Source organism: Coregonus clupeaformis, chromosome 32, assembly GCF_020615455.1.
Source record: "Coregonus clupeaformis isolate EN_2021a chromosome 32, ASM2061545v1, whole genome shotgun sequence".
In the NCBI taxonomy this organism is placed as follows: Eukaryota; Metazoa; Chordata; class Actinopteri; order Salmoniformes; family Salmonidae; genus Coregonus; species Coregonus clupeaformis.
Genome location: NC_059223.1, coordinates 1410207 through 1436179, shown reverse-complemented (window position 1 = coordinate 1436179; position 25973 = coordinate 1410207). Strand labels below are relative to the sequence as shown.

Sequence of the window (25973 nt, the reverse complement as noted above, 5' to 3'; positions counted from 1 at the left end):
GACATAAATGAAAGCTATCTTTGTGATGCCTGGTGTCTTTGTGGTGTTTTGATAAAGAACGTTCCCGTGTACAATCACAGACACCATCATTCCTTTTTAGCACCGTTTGTCAGTGACTCAACCTCTGAACTGCTAGTGTTGTGCGTGTCTGCGTGTGTAATATGTGTGTGCAAATTTAATCAGCCATTATTTCCACCCAAATGGAATTTCAGTGGTTAAAAAAGAACAATTCAAGTCTGACACCGAGCCTGTTGGGTAATAAGATTTCCAACTCCCAACTCACGGGGGACCTGAGAAAGAGTTGACCCAATATATTTAAAAGCCTGCTGCTTCCTGGAAAAAAGAAGGGGACAAGTGGCAACAGATGAGGGGGTAGAGAAAGAAAGATAAATATTTATTACAGGAATCGAGTTTGTCCCCCCAGTGCCATCAGACTGTGGAGGAACAGATTGATGAAGATCATTTATTATTGGATATAAACTGTTTTAAAGACGGGAGTCATTCCGCCCAGAGACCTAATCCTTCACAATCTCATCAGAGGATAACACAGAACAGTGGGAGAACTTGTTTTGTTTGTCATGCTAGCACATAATAATATCTATCTTCCTAAAGCACTTCACTGTTTGACTTTCAAATCAAAGGCATTAGCCAGCCACACTGCTCAAGGCGGGGTGTAAATATGCACATGTGCTGTGAGTGACAGCTCTGTCATGGCTAAATAAATGATTTGTTTGTGGAACCAATAATAACAGAGCTGGTCGACATCTAAACACACAAACAAGCTTGTGGACTGATGGGACTGATACACTAGACACAGCAGTTGGGATCCGATCAGGATCTTTGTTTATTGGATAAATGTTTCTTGATATGAGTCCTCCATCATGAGGGATTGAATGAGATCTGGCAGTGTTTGATCAATGAAGTAGAATAATGCTCCCATTTCACTGATCCTGCTGCTGGACAGAGTGTGGTAGATAGAGGACCCTGCAGCCTATTTAGTTGCTGTGCGCAGCAACCATTTTTTTATGGTGCGAAATGTTTTGCTACGGCGTAGTGGAAGAATGAGAGAAGGTGATACTCGCAACTAGTGACTGGCTGGCGTGGGAGCACAGTGTGATGATTCAGTCACGATTTATGACATTGTTTGGATGGCAGACCATCTGTAGGATATCACAGGGATCAAACACACCTTATCTTGCTACCAAGCTCCTGTGTGTATCAGACACGCATAGTTTTTTCTCAGAGAGATTATTCTGAAGTGAAGACACATGTATCCACGTTAAGTCTTAACCTGTTGGTGATAGTCATTTACTCAGTGTTATTCTGTATCATGTATTTCATGTACACTGCAATTGTTTGAGTGTCAATTCTTTTGTGACTAATACATTCTATTAGTTGAATTGAGTAAATGCATTCCTCATTTTACTGAGTCATTCTTTGATTGACTATATGTCTATAATTTAGTAGGTCTATTGATAGTTGTTAATTACACTATACACATAGCACATGCTTGGGTACCAACTTGACATCTCTGATCTGCTTGCCTCAATAAATGAATGCTAGAACATTGGTCGCCAGGATTAGCTATTTGTATCTAGCCTCTTAATAATTGCATAATGATGCAAGATAGACTCATGTTCATTATAGTCATACTGAGAGGTGATGCAATTATTCGCCATCTTGCTATATCCTCCAGAGACACACAGGGCCTGTTGCATTTGTTCACATAATAATGGAGTCAGATTGATAAATGTACTTTATTATTATTCAACATCATTTCCACCTACATAATGGTGTGCCCTAATGAATACACCCATGCCCTAACCTGTCCTGAACCACTGACACCTTTAAACAGGTAACTTTTCGATGAACAGTGGTACACTTGAGAGGCTATACTATTGCACACTTAACATTCTAATGGCCAACACTTAACATGTTTGTGAAAATAAATAGATACTGTAATTAGCATAAATATGAGCATTTCTGATAAACAACGAAAACAGGCCCGAAACGGGATAAACTAGTTAACGAGAGGCGTGCAACTTGTGGCTAAAGCTGGAACTAGGCCAGCGCACGCTTACCTAGGAAGACAGTTTAACAACAGTGGTGGTGAGCGACTTACAGGAGAAATTAGGGTTAAGTGTCTTTCTCAAGGGCACATCGACAGATTTTTCACCTAGACTCTGTTGATAACCAGACTTTGTATCTGTGTTCTCATATAATAGAAGGCATGACGTTTGATAGGATTAGCGATAGCATTGTTAGGTTAGCAAGAAATGTTTGAAACTATCCATCTGTTTGAGTATGGAGAAATGGAGGGAAACACATCACAAAGAGACAGAAGTTATTAAACAGACATTTCAATTATATTTTGGATCTTCATTCGACAAGTGGACAGGTGTGGTGTGGTGTCCCATGTCCTAAAAAAGGTTAAAACAGAATGAAAACATTTGGCATTTGTGTAGGCCTATATTCATATGAAATTGTTGTGGACATCATTGCCTCTTAATATTTGGGATAGTTGACTGGTATTGGTTGTGTGGTGACTGTGGTGTGTCCTCCTTTGTCCCCAGATGACCTGAACAGGACCCATCAGCACTGTGTCCTGGCTGGAGACTCAGCCCGCTTCAGCTCTACACACAGAGTTGCGGAGGTGAGGGAAGCCTGGGGTACACTGGGGGCTTGGAGACCCTGGCCTGATTATAATAATGATTGATTCATTTTATAAGATACCGTATATTCGATTACCTTTCTTTAACAGATTCTACCTTCTATTTTTGAATCTATTTTAGAATTCAAAGAGGCCCTATACTCCCAGAATACATGCATTATCTCTCAACCTTTTTTGACTGTCTGTCCTGTCTGTCCCCACAGTGTTCCACCGGGACCCTGGACTACATCCAGTCTCGCTGCCGGGAGGCCCTGTCTAACCTGAGCACAGACCCAGAAACAGGCACCCACAGCCTGCTCTCCCTGCTGCCAGCTACCCTGCAAGGCTACGAGGAGATACACAACGAGGTGGGTGGATGTGTGTGAGTATGTGACTGTGTGTGTGTGTGTGTGTGTCTGACTAACTTTTGGGTTTCCACGATAGGCCTAACTTTGTGTGCTACCTACACTCTTAGAAAAAAAGGTGCTATCTAGAACCTAAAAGGGTTTTTCGTCTGTCCCCATAGGAGATCCCTTTGAAGAACCCTTTTTGGTTCCATGTAGAACCCTTTTGAGTTCCATGTAGAACCATTTACACAGAGGGTTCTACATGGAACCCAAAAGAGTTCTACCTGGAACCCAAAAGGGTTCTACCTAGAACCAAAAATGGTTCTCCTATGGGGACAGCTGAAGAACCCTTTTGGAACCCTTTTTTCTAAGAGTGTACTCAAACAACCTCATTCAAGGAAAGGGTAGTCGTGTATAATTTTTCCCTTTCGACTTTCGGTCACATTTTGATGGCAAAATGTGGTCCTACTCTGTTAACCAGGGTTAAGGCCCCTCCATAGGAAAATAAAGAGGTTGTCAACATTTAAGTTGACATCATTCATAGCTACCGTGGATATTTACGTTATGGGATAAATATTTCATAAGTCCAGGATGCTCTTGTTTGTCCTGGGCGATGATGGATAGTAAACAAATTGGTCCTCCATAAGGTATCTAAGGATCGAGATCATGGCCCCTTTTACACAGAACAATCAGTGAATCTGGCTCCGGGGCCCTGAGACCCTGAGACCCTATGGGGGCCGTTCACACTTTACAGTGGCAGCCTGCTCATTACAGCCTTCTGCAGCCCAGCCTGCCCCTGACTGCCAGGGGCAGTTAAAATAGCACTTCACCTCTCCCCCTCCGCCCTCCTCTGTGTGTGTGTGTGTGTTATCCTCACTACTCCCAGGTAACCACAGCAGCGGGCCCAGTCAGGAACCACACGGGATGCCATGACAGATGAGCTTGGTGTGAGGTTGTTTAAAGGTTGTAGCCAGTATTAATTATTCAGACACCAAACAATGGGGCTGAGAGAGAGAGAGAGAGAGAGAGTGTAGGGGGAGAGAGGGAATGAGAGAGAGAGGGGGAGAGAGAGGGAATGAGAGAGAAAGGGAGAGAGAGTGAGAGGGCGGGGGAGATGGAGAGAGACAACAGCAGCCTAGCCAACACCTGGTCTCCATCCAAGAGCAGAGAGAGAACACCTGCTCACAGCACAGCACCACAGGATTACCCAGTGTAGGCCTGGCTGGGGGGCGCACACCGTTTATTTAGGAAAACAGGACGCTATTTATAAAAGGCTGGGAGGCTCTCTCGGGGGCCTGGCCCCGCTCTACTCTACCTGGCGTCCCCAGGACCATGATGATGGATTTGGCCATTTGTTCTGAGTTGCCCATGAGGGCAGAACACCCACTTAAATTATGTATTGTTGGCAGAGTTATTTATTATGGCGGCTAGTTTTGGCGGTTGGCGGGCGCATATTGCACGGGTCATGTTTGACATGGATGACCGAAGAGCAAACAAGCAGAGGCTGGTCAAACAGGCTGACCTGACCAACACCTAATAGGCATTTCCTTCAAAATTGCTAAACAGGAGATCGACCGGCCGGCCGGCTGGCTGATGCTGATGTTCTGTGTGTGTGTGCTTAGAGGGGGTTTGACAGTAGTTTGGGTAGGGTTAGAGAGGGAATGGGGGATGTTTAGGGTTGTTATGATGATGAAGCTGAACGTCTGCCATCTGAGGAACGTGTGTTCAGGGAGAGGGAGAGAATGTCAGCAGCCAGAGGAGAAGAGTTGAAGCAGGGGTTGATGGGTAGAGAATAGGAGAACAGCACCTGGCATAGCAGAGTGAGAGAGAGGGATGGAGGGAGGGAGGGAGGGAGGGAGAGAGGGAGAGAGAGGGATGGAGGGAGGGAGGGAGAGAGAGACCCCGTCATCTAGCTGATTCTAGGTCCTCCTGGTCTCTCTACTCTAATCTTCCTGTCTGTGTGTTGGAACGGTGGAACAAACAGGGGGCTAGCATCACATCCCATCTCCACACGGCCCTGTTTGTGTGTGTGTGTTTGGCTTTGAAATGCTAATCCCAGACACAAACGTCTTGTCTCATTTAAAGCCAGCGTGTCACTTCCCAGGTGAGTGTGTGACAGTGTGCCCTCTGGGACCCCCCTAATGAAGCCTGTCCCTGCTCAGTAAATATTGGAGGGAGGGACACAGTAACTAAGTCCCACATGTCTGGTTCTGCTAGAGACGGGGGAAAGTAAAGTAGAAGTGTAATCAACCAGGTAGTTCCTCTGACCTTCCTCTGTCCTGTACAGTATGTTTTCCAGGCCAGGCCTCTCTTTCCCTAGTGAGTAACAGTGTTTGTGAAGTAGCTAAAAGCCCACACCACTCTTCCTTATGGAGAGTCAGAGAGTTTCTTACCTGTAGGGAACAGTTTTTTCTTATCCTATTTTCAGTTGAGAAAGAATGAAATTGAAATCTGTAATTTGGAGCATATTATTGTTTATAGGCCTATAGGTGAGCAAGGACAGGTTGGGTGAGTGTGTCTGTGAGTACAGTTTGTATCGCCTCAAGGTATGTGTGTGTGTCCTTGCCTGAGAGTGTGTGTGTCCACGGTAGCTAAGGTGTGATGAGTGTGAAGTGTGTCCTGTACCTCTAGAGGCAGGGAACAGTGCTCAGTGCTCCTGGTTGATGTGATGTGGGAGCAGGAGCAGGTCCAGGAAAGTAAACAGAAAGAGGCAGGTTGATATCGATCCCTCTCTCATCAGGCCCTACCTCGGGGGCCGCACGGCACGACACAGCCGGAAATTGATTGGTCAGGTCTGCTGGGGGACCACCGAGAGGTGTGGAAAAATCCTGCTTCATTAAATACTGAAGGGACTACTTGGCTTTGACTCCTGGGTCGCCATGGTGAGCGGGTGGCCGAGCGGAGGGCTAATGTGCAGTTAGCACGTCCGTCACCTGGAGAGATGACAGGAGACACCACAGGGGAGAGGACCCACTCAGTCTCCCTGCTCCCAGAACCCAGAGCGGGCTAGGCAGAGGAGAAAATCTAGCCTAACGATGGCGATGACTCTCTCCATCTCTCTCTCTCTCCCTCCCTCTCCCCCGTTCTCTCTTTCGATCTCTCTACCTGGGCAGGTGGCATTTAGTCAGCGTTCCCCTCTCAGTAACTCACAGCCGGGCGGCTCAGGCTCCAAATGCCAGGCGCCCCACAGATGCCGCAGTCGCCTGGCTTTGAGGCTGCCATCGCCATGCTCGGCGGGGGCTAGGAGTCCATGTCGGCTCAAAGTGGAGCCACAGGCTGTGTTCCCTCAGTAAAGGACAGACGGACAATCAGAGAGAGAGGGGGAGCGGTGGGTGGAGGTAGAAAAAGGACAGTCGATGTTTGTCCCCTCTCTCTTGCTTTGTTGTGTGTGTGAGCTGTACTGTTCAAGGGGGGGAGTAGAGTAGTGGAGGGTTGAAGAGCCATAAAGCCTGACATTTGTTTGAAGGGTCTGTTGTATGGAGTGGTTGTGAGGGTGCTGAACAGTGCTAGGGCCCATGTACCCTCCCGTACGTGACCCAGCCCCTGCATGTCAAACCACTGTGATCAGCCCCCTTTGGATCCAAAATGGCGGACAGTTTCTCTGTATCCTGTGCCACTGCATAGCCTTCCAGGCCAGCCACTGAACAAAGGGTGAAGTGGAAATGGCTGTGTATTCTTGTCTGCTTCTTCCTCTGTATTCCTCCTTATATTCCTCCTTATATGTGTGATAGAGCTAGTGTAACACTGTACCATACATCCTAATACCCCCTACAAGAACAATAAACAGACTGGTAGTTGGAGAGGAACAATAGCTCTTGTAGTCGCTTTCACATTTGATATGTAACTCTTTTGTACTGCTCGCCTTATGTTCTACAGTTGTCCATGTCAAACGAAATGGGGCATGTATTGTTGGGAGGACGATGCTGAAACAGTGCCGTTGTAGGATGTTTAGGGGGAGGGCAACTCAGAGCGCCTTGCATTTGCATCACCGGCATTTGGGGCAATCTCTGACACACACACTTTCTCAGACAAGCACACACATCCATACACCGGGCTACGTGAGGCGTCCTTGTGAGGATTAAATCAGCACTTCAAAAGAGCTGAAAACATAAACACTCCCAGTGGAGGAGAGGTGAGCCGCTCTGCAGAGTAAACTGTCATTCCCCTGCGGAGCGAGGGAGTAGGGGAGGAGGAGGAGAAGGATAGAGGAGTGAGGAGAGGGTGGAGCAATGTGGGGTATAGGTGTCTAGGGTCAGGGGTTGGTTTGGGAAATGGGGGTCGAGGGCCGATAGAGTTGTGAGAGGGGTGTATTGTCTGCTCTCATAGGATTGACCATCTGAGTAAACAGACATTATAGTAAGTCTAGACTCTAGTACACTTCATTCTCTCCTGCTCTCTATACATATCTGATTAGGGAAAATCCCCAACAGACAGATTTAACCTTTTGTTATCTCCTGTCTCTCACTCATGCTCTAAAGCACAGTAGGAGTGTGAAGTCCTGTGTAGCTCAGTTGGTAGAGCATGGCGTTTGCAACGCCAGGGTTGTGTGTCCGATTCCCACGGGGGGCCAGTATGAAAAATGTATGCACTCACTAACTGTAAGTCGCTCTGGATAAGAGCATCTGCTAAATGACTAAAATGTAAAATGTAGAGGCCTTGGCGTTGATAGATTGATGTACTTCCATGCCTTTGTACCGCCATGTTTTTGCAAGTTTGAGCGTTTACAATATTTCCATCTGGACTTCATACAGCTTGACTGATCTACCACTGCCTGTCTAGGATCTAAAGTATTCCTATAATGCTGTATGATTCCTCTATCTGACTGGGCTGGGTTGTGTTGTGTGCAGGTGGAGTTTGAGTGGCTGAGGCAGTACTGGTTCCAGGGCCAGCGTTACACCCGGTTCTGCAGCTGGTGGGCCAGACCCATGGAGCAGCTGGAGAATGACTGGAGAGAGATGGAGCTCATGGTAAGACTGCACAGAGACACACTGGGGCCTTGTAATAACACATACTAGTGTGTGGTAGTGATGTTGACAAACTTTGCCAAAACAGTCTAAGATTGACATTTAAGAGTGATACAAAGTCTAATCACAAAGAACTTTGCTATAACACTTTAGTTCATTCACAAGTTTCTGCAGTCAGTAATTATTATTGTACACAGTATCGTGTTCTAACATGATCAGGATTCACATGATCAGGATTCACATGATCAGGATTCTCACAGTGGAGAGCCTCCATCAGGATCTGAGGGTGATTGGCTGTATACATCTGTGTAACATCAAACACGCCTGTGCTTGAGTTCATTGCACAAACTACACAGATAATAATCAGATAGTGCACTTGTGATTGTGAAATGTATTTGTGTCACACCCCAGGTTTAATCTGTTTCAACATGGTCTTACTCAGCTCTTTGACACCACATCACAAGGGAGTAGTAATTGTTCTGACACATCTTTCCATTTTCTCAGTCATTTCATACTCATAAATGAGAGAGGATGCGTTGTTCACAATGAAGTCTACTTAGTCACATCTGTTTACCGTAAATGTGTGTGTGCATGTGTGTGTCAGAAACCAATGTTAGTCCAATATCAGCTCTGCTGTTGTATCAAAGTGTGTTGTTACTCTGGAGAGTGAAGCAGTAGGGGGCACTCTTGTATCACTGAAACAGCCTAGACCAGAGCTGTGCTCCCTCTCTCGCTCCTTCCCTCCCTGCATCTCTCTCTCTCTCCTTCCCTCCCTGCATCTCTCCCTCTCTCCTCCTTCCCTCCCTGCATCTCTCCCTCTCTCTCTCCTTCCCTCCCTGCATCTCTCTCTCTCTCCTTCCCTCCCTGCATCTCTCCCTCTCTCGCTCCTTCCCTCCCTGCATCTCTCTCTCTCTCTCTCTGTACTCTCTGTCTCTGTCAGTGTGGAGCGCTGAGCAGTAATCACATCTAATGCTCAGGCAGGGATAAAGAGAGGAGCCTGTAGAAGCACGGTGCTGCTCTGCACTGAGACACGGGGAGGCAGGCAGGCTGGCTCACTCCTGTCTACACAGCCAGGAGAGGGAGGAGAGGGAGGAGGGGGAGACAGGGGCTAAACTCATCTAGAGCTCAGATGAAGTGTGTGATTTGAACCTGTACTTAGAGAGGAGCAGGAGTGAGATGTGAAGTATTGAGCTGTCTCTCTCTCTCTCTCTCTGATGGTCAACTAGACCCCTCTCATCATTTAGTTTCCCTGGCTCTGGTCAGACATGCACTACAGCATCTTTCAAGATAAATGTGACATTTTGGTCAACAATTATTTTTTGTAAATTATTTTTTTCATTCAGTATTTGTTTAGCTATTTGTCATTTATATTAGAGCCATGCTGTTAATTGACCCTTTCCCATTTAGCTTCTGTAAACTCTTTTTACTCCTTTTCTTTTTTATCATATTGTATTTTACTGAACTGAACATGCCTTGTGTTGTTTTCTAAATGAAACAACATGAAGAAGTAGTTTCTCAGGGAGGTATTTGTCTTTGACCCTTTAAGTAAATTAAAGCCATGCTCGTTGTGTTTGTGGAAAATGTAAAAATAAAATGGGCCACTATTGTTGATGAAGGCTCATTGTGCTTTCATAAGCAATATTGTACCACATACTGATCAAATAGGCCTTTCTCAGTATTATATAAATCAGATATACTATGCATTTTTATTTACCTTTTTTCGATTGCTTATGTTTGTTTATTACACTTCTATTTTGAATTGTCAAATGATTTTATAACTTATTTACATAGTTTATATTTTCATATACTTATATACACAAACTATTTTTATTAGGATTTCTATGCAAAACTATTTTAAATATCAGAATACATACATTGGTGTTTTTCTATGGTCACAAACATGTTTCGCTATTTACTATTTAAAAAATCTGCAGTGTCCTAAATGTATGACATTTTAATATTTGATTAATATTTTTTGATAATTTTATGGTGTATGCATAATCTTGAAAATGTTTGAAAAAAATGAAAAACACAGTAGTGTGTGCTGTTTTTAATTGACAACAAAGATATTATAATATTGGAATGTATTTGTGTGCGTGTGGGTGTGTGCCAGCGACATACTTAGCCTTGCATTGTGTTAAGTATATTTCAGAGCTGCTGTCTGTTTATAGATGCTAGTTCCCTCCCTAGGGCTCAGTCCCTGTTCTCCATCCTGTTGTCATGCAAATACTCACCCTTCCATTTGAATGACATTCTGATAAAACACGTCCAGAGGTTCTCGCTCTTCCTTTTCTCTCCAAACTGTTACCTCATGAATTGAAGATGCTTCCTAATAGAAACAAAAAGAGGAGATGGAAGCCAGTGGTAGAGAGAGGCTAAATACAGAGTATTCAGATCAGCTGTGTGTGTGTGTGCGTCTGTGTGTGTCCTTGTGTGTGTGTGCGTGTGTGCGTGTGTGTGTGTGTGTGTGTGTGCGTGTGTGTGTGTGTGTGCGTGTGTGCGTGTGTGTGCGTGTGTGTGCGTGCGTGCGTGTGTGTGTGTGCGCGAGTGCTTCATGCATAGATAAAGGAATTGGAGTGCTTATCAGATATGAGAATAGGTAGCTGTATGAAGAAGGTCCAGTGTTCCGCCTTCCTCAGAAGACGAGGGGTACAGGCTGCGCCCCGTGGTTAAAGGACAGGGGTGTAAAGGCACTGTTCCCTTGTGATCCAGACTAGGAATGGAGCGAGGGTCGGTGGAACCCTGTTATGGTTTGGATGGGCCCGGTCCGCAGCCCAGCTCCCCTAGGACCTACTATCATGGATCTCATACAATCCTGACATTTACTTAAACCAGCAACAATGAATAGCTTCCACCTGGCTGACAAAAGGAGAGAGACAGTCTGGCTTTATGCAAAATATTTTAAATACTGGTGTGGCATTTTTTATCTTTCATTTTTTATTTCCTTTTTTTGCTGTGGGGGAGAAGCAACAAAACATTTCATATTTCCTTTTTTCATGTGTGTTTATGTGTGTGTGTGTTTATGTGTGTGTGTGTGTGTGTGTGTGTGCTGATGCTAATGTATGCACTCTGTTTGACTTTAATTGATTTACCAGCTCTACCTGCACAATACAGCTTTTCCCCTAATTTGTCACTTTCCCCGACTTCTGTGGCTGCTCATATCACAACTTCAAAAGCTGCCGAGATGCAAAGAGATTTCAGACAGTATTCTCTCTCTCTCTCTCTCTCTCTCTCTCTCTCTCTCTCTCTCTCTCTCTCTCTCTCTCTCTCTCTCTCTCTCTCTCTCTCTCTCTCTCTCTTTCCCTTTTCTCCTTCTCTCTATTCCTCATTTGACAGTTGAACGAGCCTTGTAGATGAAAATCTTTCAGCGCGTATCAAGAAAATTAATATACTTTCACAATAAATATAATCCACACACTTGAATATATTTGTATACTTCAAGATCTACAAAACAGGAAGGGGTATCCGGGCCATGTCTTCTAGCGTCTCCCTGTAACCATTTTGTCAGTCTCTCTCTCTTCCTCTGGGTTTGGTCACACTCCCGTCATGTAGCCGTAGAGGAACGTGATGTGTAGGGACGCGCCCTGTGACCATTTCATCATTTCTCTTCTTCTCCCTCCGTCTTTAATGTTGGTCCTCAGTAACAATCTGAGGCGGGCTACTGAGAGGGAGCGACTCAGGGGAAGCACAGAGCAATCACTCGCAGGCTGGCCAGGTCGCCATCGATAGCTGATTAGGTTATTGACCTAGCAAGGGGAAGGAGGGGATGGAGCTTCAGGGAGAGCGAGAGAGAGAGAGAGAGAAAGAGTGAAAGAAAGAGAGAGGGGGGTCAATGTAAATGTTATTGCAGTGTGAGCTCATTTGATCAAAGCTCTGGAAAGGTTAAGCGAATCCAATCTGGTTTTGTATGGCAGAGTGCAGACAGACACAGACGGGAGAGGAGAAACCTCAGGACGGAGAATGGATTATGGTATTGGTGCTTTGCTGAACTAGTGCAGGAGGGCCTCCCTCCCTCCCTCAGATAGACAGACAGTTTACTCTGCCTCTAATGCGTTTAGACAGCAATTGGCCTTAATAACCTTTATTGACTTCAGCGGGTCAGAGCCAAGAATCTAATTATCAAAGTGTATCAATTTCATTGGGAGTTTAGAGTTGCACTGTTCATATAATTATTTTAAGGTCGGCAGGGCCAATTCATCCCTATCCTCTTATTTGATGGGTTTGTAAAACATTATAAATGTTATGGTTCTGTAGTGTGCAGTGTGTTTTTTATTTGGAGTGCAGGTTGTTGTTTTTCTGCTCCCCGGTAGGTAAGAAAGAGCAGGACTTTTAGAGGCTTGAGGCTTAGCGACAGTAGAATCATATTTCAGACGTTTTACTCTGTTTTACTCTCTAGTTTGACATTCTAGGGCAACATTTTATGACAGTTTCATATACAGGCCACACACATGCAAGCCAGATTCATTGTAAGTGTGAGCTAAACAGTAAATTGTTTAAATAGCATTTTTATTACTTATAGATTTGTATTATAAAACCATTCATTATCTTCTGGTAAATCTCAGCTGTTTTTTTTGTTTAGTTTAGCATTTTAGTAGAATGCACTGTAGTTGTGTGTTATCGATATTGAGTATGTTTGTAATTTTAAGAGTGCGATTATTTGCACGTGTTTGTGACTTTGTGTGTGTATGTAACAGTATGTGAGCTGTGGAGTAGTTTATCCTTCCGTGTGTGTGCGTGTGTGTGTGTGTGTGTGTGTGTGTGTGTGTGTGTGTGTGTGTGTGTGTGTGTGTGCAGCAGGCTACCTGGATAGTAGTGTGTGTTGTCCTTATCACAGAACGCAGAATAGAGTGTATAATCCTGAGGTTCATTCTAGCTCGGCTTTGTTTACCTCCAGCTCTATATTAACACACCTGGGCAACCTATTTACAACGCTCCACACTGAAAAGAAATTACTCCAAGATTATTGTTATTATTCATTTAAAAAGGAAATATATGGCTGATAATACATTTTACATTACGGAGCCGGCTTGTGTTGAGGGGAAATATAAAACGAGAAGAAAAGTAAAAGAAAGAGAGGGGTAGAAAATGTAGCATAAATCGCAGGCAAAAGGTATTTGCGATTCTCTTTGAAGTACTTATTCAACAGGGTAAGCTGCATTTTCGGCAGAGGCTGATAGTGTTCTGGGTAAATACTTAAACCCCTTTAGAGAATTTCATGCAGCACAAATACGGCGCGCTGCGGAGTGGGGCTGCAGAGGCAAGGCAGCAGTGTTTATGTTACCTGCAGCCACTGCAGCCCGCAGGCTTTGTACCTAAAGACATAGGTACTGACTAGAATCTCAGTAGGGGATTGGCTGTGTGACAGAATCTACAGTAAAATCACTGGGAGCGTGTGTATCTGTTTGTGTGTGTGTGTGTGTGGGAATAGAAAGGGCTTTTTTAACCCTTTCACTGCACAGCAGGCCTCCGTCACAGGCCACCCAGCCTTGTGCACACACACACACACACACACACACACACACACACACACACACACACACCACACAAACACACCACACAAACACTGACACACACAGCCTCCCAAGTTCTAAATCCAATTCAGCTATTGACGTGACATTGAAAGCACTCTCTCAGGCTCTTGGGATATACTCTGTATAATTTTTAAACAATACCTAACAATGATTGATCACATCCTGCTATTTTTGTTTAATTTGCTATCATTATTAGTCATAGATGTAATAGGGTGTGTGATGTTTCTCTCTGATTGTTTATAAGTAAACATAATACAAGTAATTGTCTTCTGGAGAAAGGTGGGGCGATTTGGGGTCTTTTGGTTCACACAATGGAAAGAGACCGGAGCCAAGTTGCTCAGTGCTGTCGGCGTTTACTGTATATGGAATGTATGAGGCATTCTGTGACATCATTACGCTACTTTTCATCTTAGATTAACTCCTAATATGGATACATCAAATAAGGAAGTGCTTTTGTTTAGCTTCTTATTCCATAATGAAGAAAAAGCTCAGCAAACCCTCAGCTAATTTTCTTGCTTGCTATATTCGCATCCCAAGCCATGTATAATTACCTATAGAACATATCTCTCTTTCTTTGTGCATTCGTATAAGAAACAGAAAGAGATTTGTTATTGATACTGGTTTGGGTAATTCATTTTGTTTTTCTGGTAGATTGTGATGTTGACAGCAGTTCTACTGTATTGGCAGACTTTGAAGTCACTTGTCTATTTTTCTTAGAAAACAAATGAGCACTTTACAGGGACTGATCTGTCTTATCCTCTTAGCAGCTCGTCCAATCCCCTTCCTCCGTTATTTATTTATTTAGCATGTTGTTTTTCCTCCTAGCCGGGCCCTGATCAGCAAGATAAGTCTTCAGAAGGGGGAGATAACATCCATTAAAGTGGTAAAGAGGAATTACAGGGCAGAGCAGATTAATCACAGCTCAGCTTAATCGTATTCACTGTGCTATGGACGGGAGGACGGGCGGGCTAGCTGCAGGGCCTCTCTCTGCCTGCCTCTGTCACAGAAACAGAGAGGGAGAGAAATGGAGGGAAAGAGATGGAGGGAGAGGGAGAGAGAGGGAGAGAGATGGAGGGAGAGCGATAGAGGGAGGGGAAAGGATATAGAGAGTGAGAAAGAAAGAGATGGAAGGAGGAGAGAAAGAGAGAGAGAAAGAAAGAGAGTGAGAGAGATAGAGATAGAGAAAGACAGACAGTGAGAGAGTTAAACAGAAACAGAGATGAAAGAAAGATGTCTCCATACTCCCATACCAAAGCACACCCTCTTTCTGCTGACAATAGACATTAACGTTAACCGACGCTTGACATGCAATTATTGCATCACTTTGATCCAGGTGTAATTATTTATTCTCCAACCGATCCGATGCTCGTCTCTGTGTGGGATAGAGTCAATTAACACAGACACAGAGGTGCGGTTATGTTTTTGTTTTGTGGGAATGAAAAGCGTATTGTTGGTTGGAGTATTGCTTTCCTGTAGGCTCTGACTCTAGACAGTGTAGCAGCAGACAGCAACCTTCAGTCCCACCTTTTCCCCCAGACACAGAGGGGTGGTTGTTTTGTTTTCTGGGAATGAAAACCGCACTGTAAAATGGATTCATGTTTTCCTGTAGCAAACACGTATGTTCATCCCCTGAGATCGATTCCCCTCTGATTCTCCCAGGCTCATCCCCTTGATATTTAGTTTCATTATCTGGGAATAAACACCTTGCTGTTGGTGGGTACACTCTTTCTGTATAGCAGGCACAGTACAGACAAGTCACAGTAGTAGTAGACAGGGAGCTAAGTTCAAACCTGAAGTACCCCACCTACCTATTCCCCCTGGTCTCACCCCCAGTCTCACCCCTCTGCACATGTTGTGCAATTCCCCATTTGAATTCTCCAAAGTCATCAGTGCAGCTATCGTGTTCAGGCTCTGAGGTGCGTTAAGCTGCGTTGAGAACAATGAGCAGGAGAACGGGGTGATCTTGACGGGAAGAGGAGTGTAAAATTGTCTGATTCGCTTGAAGAATCGCAAAGAAAGAGAGGAATTATGGAGAAGATGCTGCAGATTATTTGGGAGGTTTTAGGTGAGGGGGAGGAGGGTGGAGGCAGGCGGGGGGAAGTAGAGGAAGAGATAGTGGGAGGATTTAAATGGCAGTCAGAGAGAGAGGGAGACAGAGGAGGTAGAGATGGTGAATGGATGGATGAATGGATGTGGAGATGGATGATGTGATGCAGGATAGGTGATAGACAGAGGGAAGTGAGTACAGTAGAGGAGAGGAGGAGGGAGGAGAGGAAGGGAGGAGGGAGGAGAGGAGGGGAGGAGGGAGGAGAGGAGGGGAGGAGGGAGGAGAGGAGGGGAGGAGGGAGGAGAGGAAGGAGAAGAGAGAGGACTAGTGGAGCTCAGTAACATTCTGGGAAGTTCCTTCCTTTGTTTCTTAGTTTGTTTCTCTTTCAGAAGAAGTCATGTATGAGGTGAAAAGGCCAACTGAGATTAAACATTAAGTGTGTTTGTTGGTCAACACATACTTCCACAGTTTACTCTCAAGACGATTATGTTGCTGCAACAACAAAAAAAACATGATACAGTACTATATTCCCCAAAAATGGTTTAAACCAACTCAACTCCTTTTTTGGGTCATACCATCTCGCTAAAGCTCACAGGGGCTATCAGATCACTGCAGGTAGTGTGTGTGGGGGGGGTCTCTCCCCTCCACCCCTCCAGATAGCTCACTCTAGTGGGCGGTGTTAAGTGGGTGAGATGTAGGACAGTGTAATTAACGCAAGTCCTTTAGAGGGGCCCTCCTCCCTCCGTGGGGAGTGCCAGATATAGCTCTCATTAATTCCTATTTATGTGTAATGAGAGGGTCATGTACGGTGTAATAAATGTCTGTTTTATTTGGGTAAGAGCTGCCTGGAGGGCTGCATCCTCTCTCTGCTGGCTAACTGCCTTATAAACACTCTTTACCCACTCAGCTCCCATCAGCGTGCCTGGCTCCATGGGTGAGGAGCAGGAGCACTACACACAATGAAATGAGCAGGGGTGTGTGGTGTGATAAATTCACAAGTCAAAAGTCTAAAAACAGATAGTATCCTTTCCATTTTGTAACTCATACAGTGAGGGAAAAAAGTATTTGATCCCCTGCTGATTTTATACAGGTAACGAGCTGAGATTAGGAGCACACACTTAAAGGGAGTGCTCCTAATCTCAGCTTGTTACCTGTATAAAAGACACCTGGGAGCCAGAAATCTTTCTGATTGAGAGGGGGTCAAATACTTATTTCCCTCATTAAAATGCAAATCAATTTATAACATTTTTGACATGCGTTTTTCTGGATTTTTGTTGTTGTTATTCTGTCTCTCACTGTTCAAATAAACCTACCATTAAAATTATAGACTGATCATTTCTTTGTGATCAGCAATCAATCAGATTCCAAACTCTCCACCATGGCCAAGACCAAAGAGCTCTCCAAGGATGTCAGGGAGAAGATTGTAGACCTACACAAGGCTGGAATGGGCTACAAGACCATCGCCAAGCAGCTTGGTGAGAAGGTGACAACAGTTGGTGCGATTATTAGCAAATGGAAGAAACACAAAATAACTGTCAATCTCTCTCGGCCTGGGGCTCCATGCAAGATCTCACCTCGTGGAGTTGCAATGATCATGAGAACGGTGAGGAATCAGCCCAGAACTACACGGGAGGATCTTGTCAATGATCTCAAGGCAGCTGGGACCATAGTCACCGAGAAAACAATTGGTAACACACTACGCCGTGAAGGACTGAAATCCTGCAGCGCCCGCAAGGTCCCCCTGCTCAAGAAAGCACATATCCAGGCCCGTCTGAAGTATGCCAATGAACATCTGAATGATTCAGCGGAGAACTGGGTGAAAGTGTTGTGGTCAGATGAGACCAAAATTGAGCTCTTTGGCATCAACTCAACTCGTCGTGTTTGGAGGAGGAGGAATGGTGCCTATGACCCCAAGAACACCTTCCCCACCATCAAACATGGAGGTGGAAACATTATGCTTTGGGGGTGTTTTTCTGCTAAGGGGACAGGACAACTTCACCGCATCAAAGGGACGATGGACGGGGCCATGTACCGTCAAATCTTGGGTGAGAACCCCCTTCCCTCAGCCAGGGCATTGAAAATGGGTTGTGGATGGGTATTCCAGCATGACAATGACCCAAAACACACGGCCAAGGCAACAAAGGAGTGGCTCAAGAAGGAGCACATTAAGGTCCTGGAGTGGCCTAGCCAGTCTCCAGACCTTAATCCCATAGAAGATCTGTGGAGGGAGCTGAAGGTTCGAGTTGCCAAACGTCAGCCTCGAAACCTTAATGACTTGGAGAAGATCTGCAAAGAGGAGTGGGACAAAATCCCTCCTGAGATGTGTGCAAACCTGGTGGCCAACTACAAGAAACGTCTGACCTCTGTGATTGCCAGCAAGGGTTTTGCCACCAAGTACTAAGTCATGTTTTGCAGAGGGGTCAAATACTTATTTCCCTCATTTAAAATGCAAATCAATTTATAACATTTTTGACATCTGTTTTTCTAGATTTTTTTGTTGTTATTCTGTCTCTCACTGTTCAAATAAACCTACCATTAAAATTATAGACTGATCATGTCTTTGTCAGTGGGCAAACATACCAAATCAGCAGGGGATCAAATACTTTTTCCCTCACTGTATTACTCATGAATGTAAATGGTGGTTGTGGCTTATGTTTTCATCATGTCTTGTTCTAGGCCACCCAGTCAGGAGACAGGGGTCCATACGGGTCAGTTAGCCTCATGTCTGTCAGAGCCTGGGGACCTTATAGAAGAGCTGTCTGTAATAGCCCTGACAGTACTCTACTACAGCCTTTACAATGGGCCAGCACCCCTAGGGAACTCATACTAGTCCACTATGTATTCCTCTCTCTCTAACAGACTTAGCAGACCTGCCAGCTTCACTCCCAGGATAAAGACATGAGTGGGATCTGACAGGTCTTTCACGCAGTAATGTAGCCCTACCTCTCTGTAGCCCGAGCAGTGATGGACCTCAGGCCTTTCTGTTCATACAGTCACATACCTCTCTAACCAGAGCAGTGATGGAGCTCAGGCCTTTCAGTTCATACAGTCACAAACCTCTCTAGCCAGAGCTGGGGTTGACCTGATGGGTCTGAGGCCTGTGTTCTTTCAATGGAACTTTTTCAGTCCTACACTAATGTTAACTCTAGTCAATCGGGGCTTACCTCTATAAATCACCCAGTTCTGTCCCTATAGACATACACTACATGACCAAAAGTATAAGGACACCTACTCGTCGAATATCTCATTCCAAAATCATGGGCATTAATATGGAGTTGGTCCCCCCTTTGCTGCTATAACATTCTCCACTCTTCTGGGAAGGCTTTCCACTAGATGTTGGAACATTGCTGCGTGGACTTGCTTCCATTCAGCCACAAGAGCATTAGTGAGGTTGGGCACTGATGTTGGGCGATTAGGCCTGGCTTGCAGTCAGGGTTGAGGTCTTTGTGCAGGCCAGTCAAGTTCTTCCACACCGATCTCGTCAAACCATTTCTCTATTGACCTCGCTTTGTGCACGGGGGCATTGTCATGCTGAAACAGGAAAGGTCCTTCCCCAAACTGTTGCCACAAAGTTGGAAGCACAGAATTGTCTAGAATGTCATTGTATGCTGTAGCGTTAAGATTTCCCTGAAAAACAGGCCCAGACCATTATCCCTCCTCCACCAAACTTTACAGTTGGCACTATGCATTCGGGCAGGTAGCGTTCTCCTGGCATCTGCCAAACCCAGATTAGTCCGTCGGACTGACAGATGGTGAAGCGTGATTCATTACTCCAGAAAACACGTTTCCACTGCTCCAGAGTCCAATGGCGGCGAGCTTTAGACCACTCCAGCCGACGCTTGGCATTGCGCATGGTGATCTTAGGCTTGTGTGCGGCTGCTCAGCCATGGAAACACATTTCATGAAGCTCCGACAAACAGTTATTGTGCTGATGTTGCTTCTAGAGGCAGTTAGGAACTCGGTAGTGAGTGTTGCAACTGAGGACAGACGATTTGTACGCGCTACGCGCTTCTGCACTCGGTGGTCCGGTTCTGTGAGCTTGTGTGGCCTACCACTTTGCAGCTGAGCCGTTGTTGCGCCAATACGTTTCCACGTCACAATAACAGCACTACAGTTGACCGGGGCAACTCTAGCAGGGCAGAAATGTGACGAATTGACTTGTTGGAAAGGTGGCATTTTATAACGGTGCCACGTTGAAAGTCACTGAGCTCTTCAGTAAGGCCATTCTACAGCCAGTGTTTGTCTATGGAGATTGCATGGCTGTGTGGACGATTTTATACACCTGTCAGCAACGGGTGTGGCTGAAATAGCCAAATCCACTAATTTGAAGGGGTGTCCACATACTTTTGTATACACTACCGGTCAAATATTTTAGAACACCTACTCATTCAAGGGTTTTTCTTGATTTGTACTATTTTCTACAACGTAGAATAATAGTGAAGACATCAAAACTATGAAATAACACATATGGAATCATGCAGTAAGCAAAAAAGTGTTAAACCAATCAAAATATATTTTATATTTGAGATTCTTCAAATAGCCACCCTTTGCCTTGATGACAGCTTTGCACACTCTTGGCATTCTCTCAACCAGCTTCATGAGGTAGTCACCTGGAATGCATTTCAACTAACAAGAGGCGGCAGGTAGCTTAGTGGTTAAGAGCGTTGTGCCAGTAACCGAAAGGTTGCTGGTTCTAATCCCAGAGCCGACTAGGTGAAAAATCTGTCGATGTGCCCTTGAGCAAGGCACTTAACCCTAATTGCTCTTGTAAGTCGCTCTGGATAAGAGCGTCTGCTAAATGACTAAAATGTAATGTGTGCCTTCTTAAAAGTTAATTTGAGGAATTTATTTCCTTCTTAATGCGTTTGAGCCAATCAGTTGTGTTGTGACAAGGTAGGGGGGTATACAGAAGATAGTCCATATTTTGGCAAGAACAGCTCAAATAAGCAAAGAGAAACGACAGTCCATCATTACTTCAAGACATGAAGGTCAGTCAATATGGAACATTTCAAGAACTTTGAACGTTTCTTCAAGTGCAGTCGCAAAAACCATCAAGCGCTATGATGAAACTGGCTCTCATGATGACCGCCACAGGAATGGAAGACCCAGAGTTACCTGTGCTGCACAGGATAAGTTCATCAGAGTTCCCAGCCTCAGAAATTGCAGCCCAAAGAAATGCTTCACAGAGTTCAAGTAACAGACACATCAACATCAACTGTTCAGAGGAGACTGTGTTAATCAGGCCTTCATGGTCGAATAGCCACCCTTTGCCTTGATGACAGCTTTGCACACTCTTTTTTTTTGTGGGGTGGGGGGGATCAGCTTTAATATTGCAGATAGATTGTAACTTCCATCAATGTAATATTTCCCTTTATTACTTTCCAACCCCACCACCCCTTCCCTAATTGGAGTAAACTAGTGAACAACAACGCTTAGAACTCTACTTCCAGCTTATACATACTATATACATTTTATGGACACAATAATTATATTTTGTTTGTTTTTACTCCTGAACTTCCTCTACCCTCATCCTCTCCGATCATTTTCATGATGTCCATCCGGTTTGCTTCTATATGCCATATCTTTCTAACTGTGCTCTTTCACAAAAGCTCACAACCTATAACCTACAGTGGCTTGCGAAAGTATTCACCCCCCTTGGCATTTTTCCTATTTAGTTGCCTTACAACCTGGAATTAAAATTGATTTTTTGGGGAGTTTGTATCATTTGATTTACACGACATGTCTACCACTTTGAAAATGCAAAATATTTGTTATTGTGAAACAAACAAGAAATAAGACAAAAAAAACGAAACCCCCCCCAAAGTCAATACATTTGTAGAGCCACCTTTTGCAATAATTACAGCTGCAAGTCTCTTGGGGTATGTCTCTATAAGCTTGGCACATCTAGCCACTGGGATTTTTGCCCATTATCCAGGCAAAACTGCTCCAGCTCCTTCAAGTTGGATGGGTTCCGCTGGTGTACAGCATTATTTAAGTCATACCACAGATTCTCAATTGGATTGAGATCTGGGCTTTGACTAGGCCATTCCAAGACATTTAAATGTTTCCCCTTAAACCACTCGTGTGTTGCTTTAGCAGTATGCTTAGGGTCATTGCCACCACCATGCTTCACTGTGGGGATGGTGTTCTCGGGTGATGAGAGGTGTTGGATTTGCGCCAGACATAGCGTTTTCGTTGATGGTCAAAAAGCTCAATTTTAGTCTCATCTGACTAGAGTACCTTTTTCCATATGTTTAAGGAGTCTCCCACATGCCTTTTGGCGAACACCAAACGTGTTTGTTTATTTTTTTCTTTAAGCAATGGCTTTTTTCTGGCCACTCTTCTGTAAAGCCCAGCTCTGTGGAGTGTACGGCTTAAAGTGGTCCTATGGACAGATACTCCAATCTCAGCTGTGGAGTTTTGCAGCTCCTTCAGGGTTATCTTTGGTCTCTTTGTTGCCTCTCTGATTAATCCCCTCCTTGCCTGGTCCGTGAGTTTTGGTGGGCGGCTCTCTCTTGGCAGGTTTGTTGTCGTGCAATATTCTTTAAATGTTTTAATAATGGATTTAATGGTGCTCCGTGGGATGTTCAAAGTTTCTAATATTTTTTTTATACCCAACCCTGATCTGTACTTCTCCACAACTGTGTCCCTGATCTGTTTGGAGAGCTCCTTGGTCTTCATGTTGCCGCTTGCTTGGTGGTGCCCCTTGCTTAGTGGTATTGCAGACTCTTGGGCCTTTCAGAACAGGTGTATATATACTGAGATCATGTGACAGATCATGTGACACTTAGATTGCACACAGGTGGACTTTATTTAACTAATTATGTGACTTCTGAAGGTAATTGGTTGCACCAGATCTTATTTTGGGGCTTCATAGCAAAGGGGGTGAATACATATGCACGCACCACTTTTCCGTTATTTATTTTTTTGAATTTTTTGAAACAAGTAATTTTTTGAATTTCACTTCACCAATTTGGACTATTTTGTGTATGTCCAAATAAAAATCAATTTAAATTACAGGTTGTAATGCAACAATATAGGAAAAACGCCAAGGGGGATGAATACTTTTGCAAGGCACTGTATATACTTATTATGGACACAGTATGCTTTACATTAGTTATCTTGTTGTTATTAGTTGTTGTTAGTTGTTATTAGTCCCATCCTTCAGCTCCATTCAACACCTCCCATCTATCTACTACTATCTATCAAAACTGTTCGCTGCTCTGGCACCCCAATGGTGGAACAAGCTCCCTCACGACGCCAGGACAGCGGAGTCACTGACCACCTTCCGGAGACACTTGAAACCCTACCTCTTTAAGGAATACCTGGGATAGTATAAAAGTAATCAGTCTACACCCCCTACCCCACCCCCCACCCCCACAAAAACAAATATATATATATATATATATATATATATATATATATTCTAAAACAAATGAAAATTAAAAATATACTCTAAAAAAATAAAAATAAGAAGAAAATTATATTAAAAACAAAAACAAATGTAAAGTGGTTGTCCCACTGGCTATCATAAGGTGAATGCACCAATTTGTAAGTCGCTCTGGATAAGAGCGTGTAAAAATGTAAATGTATCTCTTAACACCATCCATATTGGATTTCTATTTGCCATATATTTTTCAACTGTACTGTGATGTTTCACAAAAGTTCTGAACCCTTCTATTCTCATTGTTTCTACAGATTGTAAATTGAAAATAAACTTTTTTGCTATAAAGTATTATTATATTATTTATTGATTGACTATGACTTTTCAGATCACCCAGTAGTGCTATCTGCAGGGTTAGCTCCAGGTAAATATTGCAATCCTTCAGCCATTTCTGGACCTGTGTCCAAAAACAAGCCATAAATTGACAGTACCAAAACAAATGATCTAATGATTCTATCTCCTCGCAGCAAAATCTGCAGAGCTGGGAAGATTGTATCCCTCATATAAATAACATTCTGTTGGTAGCAAGAATTTTGTATAATAATTCAAATTGAAAAATTCTAAGTTTTGAATCCTGTGTTGTTTTGCGTATCAGTTCATAAACACTATGACATGGAATCGGTACGTCAAACATCTCTTCCCAACTATTTTGCAATCTACAGTGAGGGAAAAAAGTATTTGATCCCCTGCTGATTTTGTACGTTTGCCCACTGACAAAGAAATGATCAGTCTATAATTTTAATGGTAGGTTTATTTGAACAGTGAGAGACAGAATAACAACAACAAAAATCCAGAAAAACGCATGTAAAAAATGTTATAAATTGATTTGCATTTTAATGAGGGAAATAAGTATTTGACCCCCTCTCAATCAGAAAGATTTCTGGCTCCCAGGTGTCTTTTATACAGGTAACGAGCTGAGATTAGGAGCACACTCTTAAAGGGAGTGCTCCTAATCTCAGCTTGTTAACTGTATAAAAGACACCTGTCCACAAAAGCAATCAATCAATCAAATTCCAAACTCTCCACCATGGCCAAGACCAAAGAGCTCTCCAAGGATGTCAGGGACAAGATTGTAGACCTACACAAGGCTGGAATGGGCTACAAGACCATCGCCAAGCAGCTTGGTGAGAAGGTGATAACAGTTGGTGCGATTATTCGCAAATGGAAGAAACACAAAATAACTGTCAATCTCCCTCGGCCTGGGGTTCCATGCAAGATCTCACCTCGTGGAGTTGTAATGATCATGAGAACGGTGAGGAATCAGCCCATAACTACACGGGAGGATCTTGTCAATGATCTCAAGGCAGCTGGGACCATAGTCACCAAGAAAACAATTGGTAACACAGTACGCCGTGAAGGACTGAAATCCTGCAGCGCCCGCTAGGTCCCCCTGCTCAAGAAAGCACATATACAGGCCCGTCTGAAGTTTGCCAATGAACATCTGAATGATTCAGAGGAGAACTGGGTGAAAGTGTTGTGGTCAGATGAGACCGAAATGGAGATCTTTGGCATCAACTCAACTCAACGTGTTTGGAGGAGGAGGAATGCTGCCTATGACCCCAAGAACACCATCCCCACCGTCAAACATGGAGGTGGAAACATTATGCTTTGGGGGTGTTTTTCTGCTAAGGGGACAGGACAACTTCACCGCATCAAAGGGACGATGGACGGGGCCATGTACCATCAAATCTTGGGTGAGAACCTATTCTCAGCCAGGGCATTGAAATTGGGTCATGGATGGGTATTCCAGCATGACAATGACCCAAAACACACGGCCAAGGCAACAAAGGAGTGGCTCAAGAAGAAGCACATTAAGGTCCTGGAGTGGCCTAGCCTTAATCCCATAGACAATCTGTGGAGGGAGTTGAAGGTTTGAGTTACCAAACGTCAGCCTCGAAACCTTAATGACTTGGAGAAGATTTGCAAAGAGGAGTGGGACAAAATCCCTCCTGAGATGTGTGCAAACCTGGTGGCCAACTACAAGAAACGTCTGACCTCTGTGATTGCCAACAAGGGTTTTGCCACTAAGTACTAAGTCATGTTTTGCAGAGGGGTCAAATACTTATTTCCCTCATTAAAATGCAAATCAATTTATAACATTTTTGACATTAGTTTTTCTGGATTTTTTTTGTTCTTCTGTCTCTCACTGTTCAAATAAACCTACCATTAAAATTATAGACTGATCATGTCTTTGTCAGTGGGCAAACGTACAAAATCAGCAGGGGATCAAATACTTTTTTCTCTCACTGTATATGGGATGGCTGTCAATCCTTTGGTCCTTAAATGAAACTGCTATACTTTTTTATTTATCACAATTTTCTTTAACCAATTATGTTCGTTAATGCAGGGCCGACAGACAAGTTCCTTACTTTTTCCCCCTTCTACTTTCCTCTTCCATTTTTGTGGTAATGCTGAAATTATTTGGTGGGAATTTTGGGTAGAGCCGACATGTATTTGTTAGCTGCATGTGCAACATAACTCCACCAGTCCTACCTATGATATCATTTACGAAGAGTATATATATATATATATATATATATATATATATATATATATATATATATATATATATATATATATATATATTTTTTTAAATCAATTTGTATATTTGAGTTTAACCACAATATTTGTTGCATTATTTGTTCTGTCGTTTCTGGACGATTAAATTGAAGTTGCAACCAACTTTCTATGGCTTGTTTTAGAAATAGTGATATTTGGGTGATGATTTCCTTTTCAAATAACTGAAAGTGAGAGGTTGTAATCTGAATAAAGGGAAAAAGGCCATTCTTGAACATGGGGTGAGACAATCTTACTAATTTGCTAGAGAACCAGTTTGGATGTAAGTATAACTTTTGTATGACTGAAGGTTTTGGTGATAGGTCTAATGCTTTAATATTTAATAATTTCTGTCCTCTGAATTCATATTCATTATATAAATAGGCCTGTTTAATTTTGTCTGGCTTGCCATTCCAAATAAAATGGAATATTTT

The 25973-nt window shown here is 43.7% G+C and overlaps 1 protein-coding gene across 2 annotated transcripts in view; it reads left to right on the top strand.

The window, feature by feature from the left end:
* The window catches only part of fto (FTO alpha-ketoglutarate dependent dioxygenase), a 153552-nt gene that overhangs the window by 34791 nt on the left and 92788 nt on the right, over window positions 1-25973 (top strand). For both annotated transcript variants that reach the window (XM_041895437.2, XM_041895431.2), the window contains exons 5-7: window positions 2574-2653; window positions 2875-3018; window positions 7845-7964. In XM_041895437.2, the coding sequence (XP_041751371.1) occupies window positions 2574-2653; window positions 2875-3018; window positions 7845-7964 (344 nt within the window). The remainder of the gene's footprint in view (window positions 1-2573; window positions 2654-2874; window positions 3019-7844; window positions 7965-25973) is intronic.